The sequence below is a fragment of the Dendrobates tinctorius genome, unplaced genomic scaffold (genome assembly GCF_039654945.1).
Source record: "Dendrobates tinctorius isolate UK_male_01 unplaced genomic scaffold, ASM3965494v1 ptg000030l, whole genome shotgun sequence".
Taxonomy (NCBI): domain Eukaryota; kingdom Metazoa; phylum Chordata; class Amphibia; order Anura; family Dendrobatidae; genus Dendrobates; species Dendrobates tinctorius.
The window spans coordinates 43,737,449-43,752,575 of record NW_027361698.1 but is presented as its reverse complement, the minus strand read 5'-3'; the positions used below and the strand labels follow the sequence as shown (position 1 = coordinate 43,752,575).

The 15,127-nt window shown below is 44.0% G+C and overlaps 1 protein-coding gene across 1 annotated transcript in view; it reads right to left on the bottom strand.

Moving 5' to 3' along the window:
* Nucleotides 1-15,127, bottom strand: part of LOC141086215 (uncharacterized) — a 133,471-nt gene that overhangs the window by 43,877 nt on the left and 74,467 nt on the right. The window contains exon 3 of the mRNA XM_073572047.1: nt 10,968-11,038. Coding sequence (XP_073428148.1) covers nt 10,968-11,038 — 71 coding nt within the window. The remainder of the gene's footprint in view (nt 1-10,967; nt 11,039-15,127) is intronic.

Below are 15,127 nucleotides of genomic sequence, written 5' to 3'. Positions count from 1 at the left end.
TATACATGCCTCTTCATTACTAACCCGTGAGCTTGATGTCACCAGACAATACAAAGGCGACATCTACCTTACTTGTCACAGGGCAAGTGGGAAAGGTCGGGTAAAACACCAGAATTGGAGCATCTGATATGCCTTTTCTGGGTGGCTGCAGGCAGCTATATTTAGGCTGGGAGGGGTCAATATCCGTGGCTTCTTACCAGCTAGGGAATAGCAGGCCCCAGCTGTCTGCTTTAGCAAGGCTTGTTGGCAAAAATAGGGAGGACCCCATGCCGTTATTTATTTAAATAATTTAAAAAAACAGACCGGGGCCCTCTATTTTTGATAACCAGCCTTGCTAGCTATGACACCTGAGGGTTGTCCTATCAGTTGCAGCATGCTCTTGCTGTTATCAGCTGAGTATAACTCTCAACATTCTCCCCTGCTTATGCTGATCACTGGCAGAGCAAGGGAGAATGAAAATAGCCAGTGTGCATGTGTGCGGATGTTATATGGCCTGCGCTGCTGTTAAAAAACGGACATGTCATCATATTTTGCACACGTATATGTGATTCTTGGAAAAAACACAGACATGTGCATAGACCAATTCACTTGAATGGGTCTACATGTGTAAGTGTTACCAGTACGTGTGAAAACTGTCACAAGAAGTACTGGACACACTGACTTGTGAGAGGCCAGATTGTGGTCTGGCACAGATGCATGCTGAAGAAACCAATATACACACACATCTCTCTCAACCTAGGAGCAGTGCTGACATAAGATGGAATAAATCTTTTCACTGATTGATCACACATAACCCTTCTGCTGAGTATCTGTGTTCAGTCAGTGAAAAGATTTAATCCATCTCATGTTAGTGCCGATCCTTGACTGAGACAGGTTTGTGCTTAAGATGACAGCTCCTCTTAACAGTTGAGATAGTCTCGATCTTGGTTTTTTCAGCATACAGCCTTGCTGATGTGGGAGGAACGGCCCCCGTCAAGTGCCCCTGCCGGAACCATGGGAGTCGTCATCTGGGTTCCGGGGGGAAACTGTCCCCAGGGAACAGGATTCAGGGATGGACCACTGTGACACACAGATGGACTGGGGAAGGACCAATATAAAGAAGGTGGGGAATTCCCGGGGCGATGAGTCAGCAGACCGACACAGAGAGAGCAGGAGACAGTGGAAGCTGCTGCAAGGGAGAGCGACTCACCAGTGCCAGGGAGGACTGTTGTGAGTTCATTTTCTGGTCTACCAGTTGTGAGTTCTCCTTCCAGGCTCCCTCTGGTGGTAACAGGGGGTAGTGAGGCTGATTTAATCAGTAGAGATCTGCCACCTGATAAGGAGGAGGATGATAGGACCTCAGACTGGATTTAAGACAGCCGACGCCCTATTCTGGTGCTGGTGATTCCTTCTGGCTTGTCAGGTCTTGGTTCTCAGCTCTGTTCCAGTCAGCGCAAGCTAAGTTTTTCTGCTAATGTTCACACTTGATTTTGTTGGTCTATTCAGTTTTTGTGTGGTCAGCCAGCCCCGGCTGGGGCTGTGCTGAATTTCCACTCTTATTTATCTGTATTTGCCAATTTGCTTTTAGTCCCTAATTAGATTGGCCTCTTTTTGCTCTGTCTAAGAATATATTCTCCCACTGATATAGTGGGAGAAGTCTAGTGACTTCAGGCTTAATTTTGCTATCAGAAGTGTTGGACATTATTTTTGTAGGGTTTTTGGCAGATTGCAGACAGTGTCTTTCCTTTCCTATCCTTTCTAGTTAGTTTGGGCCCCATCGTTTTCTCAGCCTATTTTCCTGCCTATGTTTGTGTTTTCATCTTGTTTCACCGTCAATACAGGTGTGGGGGCTGTCTATTCCTTTGGGGTCTGCTCTGGGGCAGTTATTTTTCCCCTTTCCTTGCTTTAGGCTTATTTACTCCTCCGGCCGTAACGAGGCATCTAGGTTCATCGTAGGTACGCTCCACGGCTGCTGCTAGTTGTGTGGTTAGGATCAGGGATCTGCAATCTGCATAGTTACCAACGTCTCTGGTTTTTCTGGGGCTTAGCTTGTTTTAGGTTTTTCCTCCTCGGTGACCCATTCATAACAGAATCACCAGCCTGACCGCAGATTCTAGGGTACTGAAAAGCAGGAAAAGGTTGTTAGAAAAGAATGACACTTTTTTTTTATATTTTTTTTTTTAATGTATTTTTTCCTCTTTTTCTCTGGGGCCGTAGGAGGATTTTTTTTCCCCTAATTTAGATTAAGCAATTGTCTGATCGTGTGGAGCAACTTGCTGCTGAAGTGCAGGGAATTTCCACCTACCTCATTCAGTCACATGCTGCTGAACCTAAGATCCCTACTCCTGATGTGTTTTCTGGGGATCGATCTAAATTTCTGAATTTTAAGAATAATTGAAAATTATTTCTTGCCTTATGCCTAACACATCGGGGAGCTCTGCGCAGCAGGTTAAAATTGTCATCTCCTTGCTGCGCGGCGATCCCCAGGATTGGGCTTTTTCTCTGACACCTGAAAATCCTATTCTGACTAATGTGGATGCATTTTTTCAAGCCTTGGGGTTGTATGATGAACCTAATGCTGTTGATCAAGCTGAGAGAACCCTGTTGGCATTAAACCAGGGTCAGGATTCTGTAGAGTTATACTGTCAAAAAATTCCAAAAGTGGGCGGTCCTTACTACATGGAATGATAGTGCATTAGCAGCTCTCTTTTAGAAGGGTTTATCAGAGACCGTAAAAGATGTTATGGTGGGATTTCCTGTTCCCTCTGGTCTGGATGATTCTATGTCATTAGCCATTCAAGTTGATCGGCGTTTACGTGAACGTAAAACTACACGGGAGGCGCTGCCACCTTTTGAACAAACATCTGAACCTATTCAGTGTGATGGGATTTTGTCTAGGGCGCAACGTCAGGAGTTTAGAAGGCGTAATAAGCTGTGTTTTTTCTGTGGAGATGCCTCTCATACTATTTCTGTCTGCCCTAAACGAGAGAAACGTTTTGCACACACATTTGCTGTGGGCAGTGTACAACCTAAGTTCCTTTTGGCAATTACTCTGATCTGCTCCTTATTCACGTTTTCCACTAAGGCTTTTGTGGATTCAGGAGCAGCGTTGAATCTGATGGATTTGGACTTTGCTAAACATTGTGGTTTTTCTATGACGCCTCTGCGGACGCCTATTCCTTTGAGGGGTATTGATGCTACTCCTTTGGCGGAGAATAAACCTCAGTTTTGGACCCAGGTGATAATGTGAGTTGCCCCAGACCACCAAGAAAATTGTAAATTTTTGGTGCTGCATAATTTGCATGATACTATTGTTCTGGGTTTTCCCTGGTTGAAAACTCATAATCCAGTCTTGGATTGGAAATCTGGGTCTGTGGTGAGTTGGGGTTGTCAGTGTGTTCATAGGGGCGCTCCTGTTTCCTCCACCTCTCCTCAGTCTCATGATATTCCTGATTATCTGGCCGATTTTTCTGATGTATTTAGTGATTGTAAGTCTGCGTCTTTGCCTCCTCATAGGAGTTATGACTGTGCAATTGAGTTGATGCTTGGGTGTAAATTTCCCAAGGGTCGGCTTTTCAACTTAGCAGTACCCGAACATGATGCTATGCGATCCTATATTAAGGAGTCATTGGAGAAGGGTCATATTAGACCATCCTCGTCACCTTTAGGTGCTGGGGTTTTTTTTGTGGCCAAGAAAGATGGTTCATTAAGACCGTGTACTGTTGACCAGGTATTGGCACTTTTGGCAGTGTGGACAGGTGCCAAGACCTGCTGGAGAATGAAATTTCCATCTCTTAAAAGCTTTTCGGCAGAGGGAAGCATGAAGTGCTCTAAAATTTCCTGGTAGACGGCTGCGCTGACTTTGGTCTTGATAAAACACAGTGGACCTACACCAGCAGATGACATGGCCCCCCAAAACATCACTGATTGTGGAAACTTCACACTAGACCTCAAGCAGCTTGGATTGTGTGCCTCTCCACTCTTCCTCCAGACTCTGGGACCAGTGACGGTTACGTGTGACTGGACACACCGCCTCCAGCAGGGCAAATTTTTCTGACACACGTGACCCTGGATACACTGCCTCCAGCAGGGTGAATTTAAATAATAAAGGGGAACACCAGGGAAAACAGTTACAACAGTGGGCCCTGCTCTAGGGAACAGGGACGTGGAGACCTCCTGCACTCCCCTGCCAGTGTCCCTGCACTCCTCACGCTCCCTATACAGGCTCCTCACCTGTCGCCGAGCAGGACACCTTTAAACCCTAGATCACCCTGCACCTATTCCTAACTAGTGAGGTGGACGGTGCAGAGACTAATCCCACCGCTGCACTAATGCACACACACAAAAGGAAAGATACAAACAGGGATAACACCACTTAGCTTTGCTCTGTTGCTCTTGCTCCCAGCCACAGAGTCCACCACCACAATGCAGCTTTCCTCCTGAATAGCTGCTACTTTGCCAAGCTTTGTCAGAGCTGCAAGGAACTCCTCACTGTGGGTCCTTCCACACCAGGACTCTGACTGTGCTGCAAGGAACTCTCTCTAGCTCCTTCCTCCACCAAGGATGGTTGGAAATGACCAATATCACCAACAGTGAGTGAGAGAGCAAGACACTCCTATATAGTTAAGCCAGAGCAATCACACCTGCTTCATAATCACAAGCACTAAACTAAAGTAACCAGAGTGCAATGACCCTAACGGCCACCGGGGGCAAAACTAGAACTGAAACCACCACAGTGCAATGACCCTAATGACCACCGGGGGCAAAACTAACTTTAAGCACACAGCTTAAGGAAAAAAAAAAAGGTTACTAGTGCTTTTATCTGTCATAATCCAGCATGGATCATGACAGGACCTTAATTTTCAACTAAAATTCAAAATTTACTTTCATCTGAAAACAACACCTTGGACCTCCGAGCAACAGTCCAGTTCTTTTTCTCCTTGGCCCAGGTAAGACGCTTCTGGTGTTGTCTATTGGTCATGAGTGTTTAGACACAAGCAATGTCACAAAGGAGGAAGAAAAAGACCGGGTTTTTCAATGAATCCGTGCTGACCACACAAGGACAGAAATATTCTTCATGACTTTATTGTGCCGACGCGTTTCGTGGCAGAACTGCCACTTACTCAGGGCCAAAGAATTCAGATCTTTTTCTTCCTCCTTTGTGACAGTGGTATCTATGGGAGTCTGCAGCGACCACTGGTTCCTTTCACATTCTGCAAGGGGTTGTGACTGTTCACAACCTATAAAGGTGAGTGCACTAACCGTGTATTGTCACCCAAAAAAATCACTTTTATCGCCCTATGTGCGCTCTCTTTCCCTAATTTTAGACACAAGGAATGGGACACGTGTAGCCCATGTCCGGGATACGTCTGTGTGTGGTGGCTCTTGAAGCAATGACTCCAAGGGGTCCATTCATTGTGAATCTCCCCCAAATTTTTCAATGGCCTTTTCTTAACAATCCTTTCAAGGCTGCAGTTATCGAAGTTGCTTGTGCACCTTTTCCTACCACACTTTTTCCTTCCACTCAACTGTAACGCTCGCTCCCTGGCTGGTTGGCGCAAGCGAGGGGAGTGGCCCCACTGTGCCACAAACCAGACTACCCTGGAAGGGGCGTGACTAAGCAGCTACCTTGGTGTTCACTGGAGCCTCTGATGGTGAGGTCAGGCTTGTGCGGCAGGTAGCTTGCCAGGTACCACTCTAGGGTTTTGTCTGGCTGTGGCTGCTGATCCCACTGAGGGACTGGACACTGATAGCAGGTGTGGGCAGGTGCAGACAGGCATAACTGGTACTCTGGCAGGGAAGCGGGCACTCTGGCAGGCACAGAGGAGGCACTGGCAGGCGGGCACGGCTGAGGCACTGGCAGGCAGGAACTGACTCGGTAGTGACAGGACAGAGACACGGACTGGGACGAGTAGGATATGTGAACAGGTAGGGGCTGTTCACACTGGAGGTGCAGGAACTGGTTCGGGAAGGACAGAACATAGACAGATATACATGGTGTGAGGGAACAGGTAGAGAGCTGCTCACACAGAAGATGCAGAAACTGGTTCAGGAACCAGTACAGATGGGTAGGACAAGGATCCACAGGATACGGTATGGAAACAGATCAGAACCACAGGGTTGCGGAGCAGGGTAGAACCGCAAGGGGCGGAGCAGGGTAGAACCGCAAGGCTAAGGAGAGAAACTGCAGTTTTCAGCAAGAGGTTCTGCAGCAGCAGGTGCCACAGGAAAGGAGAGCAGAGTGGAGCCGCAGGTATGCGGAGAGAAACTGCAGTTTGCAGTAAGAGATTCGTTTGCATCAAGAGGTTCTGCAGCAGCAGATGCCCCAAAGAAGGAGAGCAGATCGGAACCGCAGGTATGCGGAGAGCAGCTGCAGCAAGGCGTTCTGCAGCAGCAAGAAAGAAGCAAGACGGAACCGCAAGGTATGCGGAGAGAAGCTGCAGCAAGAGGTTCTGCAGCAGCTGAGCAAAGCGGAACCGCAAGGTATGCGGAGAGAAGCTGCAGCAAGAGGTTCTGCAGCAGCAGGAGCAGAGCAAAGTGGAAGGGCAAGAGTGCGGAGCACTGGCAGAGCAAGGAACCAGAGCAGGCAGACGGAGAGGGCTTAATTATAACACAGCAGGGAAAGGAGCCACAGACAAGGAGACTAACCAACAGAGGTATAGGACAGATTTCAGACTAGGCAACATACAGAGCAAGGCAGAGACAGGGATAAGACGGACACAGGTAAGGATGGAGTTCAGACAAAGCAAGGTACGAGTCAGTGCACAGGAACAAGGACACAGACCAGGATATTCTGCCTCCTGTTGGATGGAACGAGAAATGCACAAGGCACATGGAAACAGATCTGGGAATGAAGCCCCCAGAGCAGGCAGAGACAGGCAGGACCTGGCAACTCAGCAGCAAGACACTGAGTAAAGGCGTTGCTCAGGCAGCTTCCACCAGGTGGAGCGGCCCTAAATACTAGAGGCCTCTTGGTAATTGCCTGGGAACACCATAGGCAGGTGCACACTGATTCCATAAGAACCAGAGTGCAGGCTCCGCCCCCCTATGCACACAGTCAGGAAGTGTGCAGAGGCAAGCATAGAGCCGGCAGCAGACAGAACTCACAGCATGGCCCAGAGTAGTGAGTAAGGTAGGTGGGGGATGGGAGGCCATGCAGTGATGCCAGCAGGGTTGTTACATCAACTTTCCATTATTATGCTTGGATACAACACTCTGAACAGCCAGCTTCTTTAGCAATGACCTTTTGTGGCTTACCCTCCTTGTGGAGTGAGTCAATGACTGCCTTCTGGACATCTGCCAAGGCAGCAGTCTTCGCCATGATTGTGGAGTCTAGTGAAACAGACTAAGGGACCTTTTTAAAAGGCTTAGGAAGCCTTTGCAAATGTTTTTTTGCTAATAATTCTAATTTACTGAGATAATGGCTTTTGGGTTTTCATTGGCTGTAAGCCACAATCATCAACATTAACAGAAATAAACACTTGCAATAGATCACTCTGTAATGACGCTATATAGTATTTGAGTTTCACTTTTTGTATTGAATAACTGAATCGAATTAACGTTTTGATGATATTCTAATTTTGTGAGAAGCACCTGTACATCTACGAGAGCCTATAACTACTGTAGTTCCAGTACACAGCATATGCATTCACCCGATTTTCGCTGCTCAATGTATATTCACTCTATTACGCATATGTAAATAATACATATGTTCTGGACAAATCTGTCAGAAGGAAATCCTGATGAATACTCCCATAATTCATAGAAAACAGGCTCAAATAAACAGCCTGCCTATTACTTCTGACTGTCAGCAGAGGAGTTTGTAGCGGGAGCGATTACAGCAATGATACTATATTAGGAAATTGCTTATGCCACAAACCTATAATAGAAGCGCCTCTTCATATAAAAAAAAGAAATGCAGTGTGACTTTTTAAAGAAAAAATTTATTGACATTCCTGTGGTTAGAAATCAGTCTGAACTTTTGTTTCTGCTTTTCTGACACAGCAGACTCCCATGGTAATACATTTTTCATACGCTGTTTAAGAATTTCTTGATGTACAGTGCTTCACATAAAGACATCATGTTTAGAAGTTATTCCTCTTACTAGCCAAAATGGATTAGAGCATGTCCATTTCTGCCAGGAAGCCTGTTTTTTGTCAGGCAAAGTACCATTATCATGTCTAAACAATAACGGCAGCCACTTTCCAATCAGAAGAATGCGGCATTAAAAATCAATTATACACTGATGATGTGTATTATAGATGGGTATGGATACTGATATCATTATGATAAAGCGGTCCTATGTATATTACCACTACAAGCCCATACTCTTAGTAACTGAAACGTCATGACAAATGATGCCTGGATGAGGGTTCGGTGATGTGTGGTGAGAACTTTGAACCCCCTAGGGCTTCACAGAAGTTTATAACGTACAGCGGTACAATTAAAAAATCATATTTTTTCCACAAAAATGATCTTTTCACCCTCAATTCTTATTTTTCCAAGGGTAACAGGACCCTAAAAGTTATTGTGCAATTTGTCCTGAGTACGCTGATACCCCATATGTAGGTGTAAACGACTATTTTGGCGCATGGCAGAGCTCGGAAGGGAAGCAGCACCATATGACTTTTTGGCTGGAATTGAGATCGGACACCATGTTGCGTTTGGAAAGCCCCTGATGTACCAAAACAGTGGAAACCCCGCACAAGTGACACCATTTTGGAAACTAGAGCCCCCAAGTAACTTATCTAGATGTGTGGTGAGCACTTTGAACCCCCAAGGGCTTCACAGAAGTTTATAATGCCCGGGCGTGAAAAAAAAAAAAAAAAAAAATATCGCATTTTTTCCACAAACATGATCATTTAGTCCCCAATTTTTTTTATTTTCCCAAGGGTCACAGGAGAAATTGGACCCCAAAAGTTGTTGCACAATTTGTCCTGAGTACACAGATCTCTCATATGTGGGAGAAAACTACTGTATGGGCACACGTCAGGGCTCGGAAGGGAAGTAGTGACGTTTTGGAATGCAGACTTTGATGGAATGGTCTGCGGGTGTCATGTTGCCCTTGGAGAGCCCCTGATGTGCCTAAACTATTCAAACTCCCCACAAGTGACCCCATTTTGGAAACTAGACCCCCCACGGAACTTATCTAGATGTGTAGTGAGCACTTTGAACCCCCCAGTGCTTCACCGAAGTTTATAACACCCGGGCGTGAAAATAAAAAAATCATATTTTTTTCCACAAAAATGATATTTTCCTAAGGGCAACAGGAGAAATTGGACCCCAAAAGTTGTTTTGCAATTTGTCCTGAGTAGGCTGATACCCCATATGTGGGGATAAAACACTGTTTGGGCACATGGCAGAGCTTGGAAGGGAAGCAGCACCATTTGACTTTTTCAATGCAGAATTGGCTGGAATTGAGATCAGATGCCATGTTGCGTTTGGAGAGCACCTGATGTGCCCAAACAGTGGAAACCCCCAATTCTAACTCCAACCCTAACCCCAAAACACCCCTAACCCTAATCTCTGCCCTAACCCTAGCCCTAATGTGAAAATGGAAATAAATACATTTTCTTTTAATTTTATTATTTTTCCCTAACCAAGGGGGTGATAACGGGGGGTTTGATTTACTATTTATGGCGGTTCTTATGTTTGGCAGCTGTCACACGCTAAAAGACGCTTTTTATTGTAAAAATAGTTTTTGCATCACCACATATTGAGAGCTATAATTTTTCCATATTTTGACCCACCGAGTCATGTGAGGTCTTATTTTTTGCGGGACGAGTTGACGTTTTTATTGGTATCATTTTCGGGCATGTGACATCTTTTAATCGCTTTTTATTCTGATTTTTGGGACGCAGAATGAACAAAAACCAGAATTTCATGAATTTCTTTTGGGGGGTGCGTTTACACCGTTCCGCCTGCGGTAAAATTGATAAAGCGGTTTTATTCTTTGGCGCTTTTATGCAATGAAAACAATTTTATATAAAAAATAATTATTTTTGCATCGCTTTATTCTGCGAGCTATAACTTTTTTATTTTTTCACTGATGATGCTGTATGGCAGCTCGTTTTTTGTGGGACAAGATGACGTTTTCAGCGGTACCATGCATATTTATATGCGTCTTTTTGATCGCGCGTTATTGCACTTTTTGTCCGGCGGTATGATAATAAATCATTATTTTTTGCATCGTTTTATATTTATTTTTTAAGGGGTTCGCTAAAGGGGTTAACTAATTGGACAGTTTTATAGGGCGGGTCGTTACGGACGCGGCGATTCCAAACATGTGTACTTATTGTTCTTGTTTTTTTTTTTATTTCCAAAAAATGAATTTATTAGGGAATATTTTTTTTTAATTAATTTATTTAGCGATTTTTTTTTAAATTATCTTTACGCATTTTTTTTTTTTAACCTTATTACATTGTCCCAGGTGGGACATCACTGTCCTGTGACAGATCGCTGATCTGTCACATCACAGATCACTTTGCAGGCACTGAGGAAGCCAGCTCCCTGCAGGCACCCGTCGCCATCTTGGATTCGGGGACCTGCAGGGATGGAGCCCCCAGCAGCAGCGCTGCACATTGCGCTGCTGTGGGGGGCTCAGGGAAGCACGGAGGAAGCCCCCTCCCTGCCGATTCTTCCCTTTAACCCCCGATACACCGCAATCGTGTTTGATCGCGGTGTGCAAGGGGTTAAGGTGTCAGCTAACACCCGGCCGCGATCAGCGGCGCTCACCACGTGAGCGCCGCTGATCGCGCTAGACGTACTGTCCCGTCCATGGGCATAGGGGCCCGGGTCCCATGGACGGGATAGTACGTCTGATGTCAGAAAGGGGTTAATATCCTACTTGCACCCAAGTACAGGAGGTAATAAGGCCCAAGTAAAAATACTCAAAATAGTTTTTAAGTTTAATATACAGTTTTCTAAATCCCTAATTTACTAAGCCAGATGAAACAAGTTGATATTACAAACATTACTTTGTGGCTTACCTGACCAAAATTGTCAGTACTCCTTGGGTTGGAACCGGAGTATATTAACAAATGGGTCAATTCGCAGTGACCTGTACAATATGAAATATGCACGTTAGCAGAAAGCACTATATTTCTACTAAAATATGCAATATCTCTATATACAATTAACCACCAAAAAAATTCATCAAATTAGATTATCATAAAATAAATTTATATGCGGAAATTATCTTGTCCCTACCCACAGCCGCTGTCACTGATCTCCACACTTAGGAAGTACAGATGAGCAAAAGCATTCACACGACCATGCTTAGTAATCTATTAGGAACTTAAAGGGTATTCCCATCTCCAAGATCCTACACTAATATGTAGTAGGTGTAAAAATAACCTCAATTAGAGATGTAGCATATTTCTTCTGATTCGCTATATTGCATACCCCAAGTGCAGGTACTGCAGTAGCTTTTTAGGTATCCATGTTTACAACCACAACAGCTAACTGTCACTATATGAGTGGTCGTAACTATGGATACTTAAAAGGAACCCGTCAGCAGGATTGTGCACAGTAACCTACACACAGTGTCAGGTCGGTGCGGTTATACTGAATAAAATGATACTCGATTGATGAAATCCGTCTTGTTGTTTCTCAATCTTTATTTTCAGTTTGTAGTTAATGAGATTCTCCTGTCTTAAGGCTGGATTTATGTATGTGGTGTTCTGATTAGATATTCATAATGCAGACGGCTGACATGTCACTGATCCCTCAGTGACCTTCCCCCTAGTTTGCATAATGATTATACAAATGTGTGTATTTGGAAAAAAAGCTTACACTTAATGAAAATGCTGGCGCCTGGCACGCCTGCTCACTTTCTCTTATCTGTTAGTGCCTATTATCTTCCTGTGTTTCAAAGGAAAAAAAAAATCACCATCAAAATGGCGCAGTTGGGTGTGCCTGCGTATTAGCATCTATCGTGTTCCGATAGATGCTACTGCGCAAGCGCCGCCATCGGCTCCTTGTTGCTGCAGCCAAAAAAATGTACACTACAACAAAATGGTGCCGTCGCTTGCGCAGTAGCATCTTTCGATACGTGTTAGAAGCTGATGTGCATGCGCCATCTCTGATGCCATTTTGTTGTAATGTAAATTTGTTTTTGATTGTAACAACAAGGAACCGGCAGAGGCGCTTGCGCAGTAGCATCTATCTCGTACCGAGAGGTGGTACTGTGCAAGCACCACCACTGGCACCATTTTGTTGCAGTGTACATTTTTTTGGCTGCAGCAACAAGGAGCATCTTGCACAGTAGCATCTATCGAAACGCGATAGATGCTAATGTGCAGGTGCAGCCGACGGTGACATACTGATGGTGATTTTTTTTTCTTTGAAACACAGGAAGATTATAGGCACTAACCAATGAAAAAGTGTATAGGCGCCGCCATTTTGATTATGTGACAAGCTTTTTTTCAAATACATACAATAGTATATTCATTATGCAAACTAGGGCGCAGGTCAGTGATGGATCAGTGACCTGTCAGCAGTCTGCATTATGAATATATAATCAGAGCACCATATACACCAGCACTGCCTTAGGGCACGAGAATCTCATTAACACAAAACTGAAAATAAAGATTAAGAAACAACAAGACGGATTTCATCAACCAAGGTATCATTTTATTCAGTATAACGGCGCCGACCTGACACTGTGTAGGTTACTATGCACAATCCTGCTGATAGGTTCCCTTTAAGCTACTGCAGTGCCTACACATGGGTTAAGTGACATAGCAAACCAGATGAGCTATACTACATTTCTTGGAGGTATTTGCTAATATTATATTATTATACCACTAGATATTGGGACAAAATCTTCGAGATGGGAATACCCCTTTAACATATTAATTTAACATATATGTATGTTCCAAAATCTGAGAACATATATCATTTATCTATAGCTTATCATTGTTTTTGAACCCAAAATTGTACACAATTTGCGACATTTGTTAATTGTAGATGCATGTGTCAAATGTATCAAAGTTTTACACCAATTAATGCAACACTGTTTAGCATCTAAATCAAAACTTATTACCTTTCTGCATAAGGCCAGGTTTAGGGTGCTGCAGCCCGCATCTGAGGATCAGTCAGTGAATGATGGCACATCGCGAACGCGTGCCGCTTTACGGCATACGTCGCGATGTGCCACATAATGGGGGTCTATGGCAGCGTTAACGGACTGCGTTACACCACGGTGTAACGCAGTCCGTTAAACGGACTGCCTCAACGCAGTGTGACCCCCAGCCTTAAGTATGATGTATTTTTGAATTGATGACTACATATGAGCTCATTCACACATCATATTTTCAGTCTAACTGCTGTATGTAAAAAAAGGGACTGCAATAGGACAAATGTTATTCAATGGGACAATACAGATGAGCGTATTTTTTCATTAAGTTAATCTGGGTGTGAAAAAAAATTGCAGCACTCTAGTTTCTTTTGTGTGTGGGATGAAACACATGTCTACTTTATATCTGTATCATTTTTTAAACATTTTTTTATTAGGAAGTTAGAAGGGTTAGAAAGATTAAAAGTTGATCAGCAACATCTACAAAATATACAAAACCATTTTTTTAGGGACCATATCACATCTGAAGTGAATTTTTTTTACCTCAAAAATGTTGTTATAGTCCCAAATTTTAAAATTTTATAAGGGATAAAATTGAACCTCACAGTTTGTTGTGCAATTTCTCCTGAGTGTGCCAATACCCTACACGGAATCAGGAACTATTTTTGAGGCATTAGTGCAAAGTTCAGAAGGGAAGGCGCACAATATTAGAGTGCAGATTTTACTGTATGGAATATATGAGAAAATTTGGGAAAAGCGGAGCAACCCGTGCTCCCACGTAGTGAGAAAGGTGGGAGAGGGTTCCCATGCCGGAAAAATAGAAATTCTGAGTCCTCTAGGCACCAAATTAAGTTTGAGGTATTCTTCCAAGCAGCGAATATTCCATAAAAGTCTAATACCATGCTTCTGCGCTGCAATTAGATCAGTAGTCAGACGGGTAAAATCCTACAGTTGTGGCCAAAAGTATTGACACCTCTGCAATTCTATCAGATAATACTCAGTTTCTTCCTGAAAATGATTGCAAACACAAATTCTTTGGTATTATTATCTTCATTTAATTTGTCTTAAATGAAAAAACACAAAAATAATTGTCCTAAAGCCAAATTGGATATAATTCCACACCAAACATAAAAAAGAGGGTGGACAAAAGTATTGGCACTGTTCGAAAAATCATGAGATGCTTCTCTAATTTGTGTAATTAACAGCACCTGTAACTTACCTGTGGCACCTAACAGGTGTTGGCAATAACTAAATCACACTTGCAGCCAGTTGACATGGATTAAAGTTGACTCAACCTCTGTCCTGTGTCCTTGTGTGTACCACATTGAGCATGGAGAAAAGAAAGAAGACCAAAGAACTGTCTGAGGAATTGAGAAACCAAATTGTGAGGAAGCATGAGCAATCTCAAGGCCACAAGTCTATCTCCAAAGACCAGAATGTTCCTGTGTCTACCGTGCGCAGTGTCATCAAGAAGTTTAAAGCCCATGGCACTGTGGCTAACCTGATGTGGACGGAAAAGAAAAATTGACAAGAGATTTCAACGCAAGATTGTGCGGATGTTCGATAAAGAACCTCGACTAACATCCAAACAAGTTCAAGCTGCCCTACAGTCCGAGGGTACAACAGTGTCAACCCGTACTATCCGTCGGTGTCTGAATGAAAAGGGACTGTATGGTAGGAGACCCAGGAAGACCCCACTTCTTACCCCGAGACATAAAAAAGCCAGGTTGGAGCTTGCCAAAACTTACCTGAAAAAGCCTAAAACGTTTTGGAAGAATGTTCTCTGGTCAGATGAGACAAAAGTAGAGCTTTTTGGGCAAAGGCATCAACATAAGAGTTTACAAGAGAAAAAAAGAGGCATTCAAAGAAAAGTACACGGTCCCTACAGTCAAACATGGCAGAGGTTCCCTGATGTTTTGGGGTTGCTTTGCTGCCTCTGGCACTGTACTGCTTGACCGTGTGCATGGCATTATGAAGTCTGAAGACTACCAACAAATTTTGCAGCATAATGTAGGGCCCAGTGTGAGAAAGCTGGGTCTCCCTCAGAGGTCATGGGTCTTCCAGCAGGAC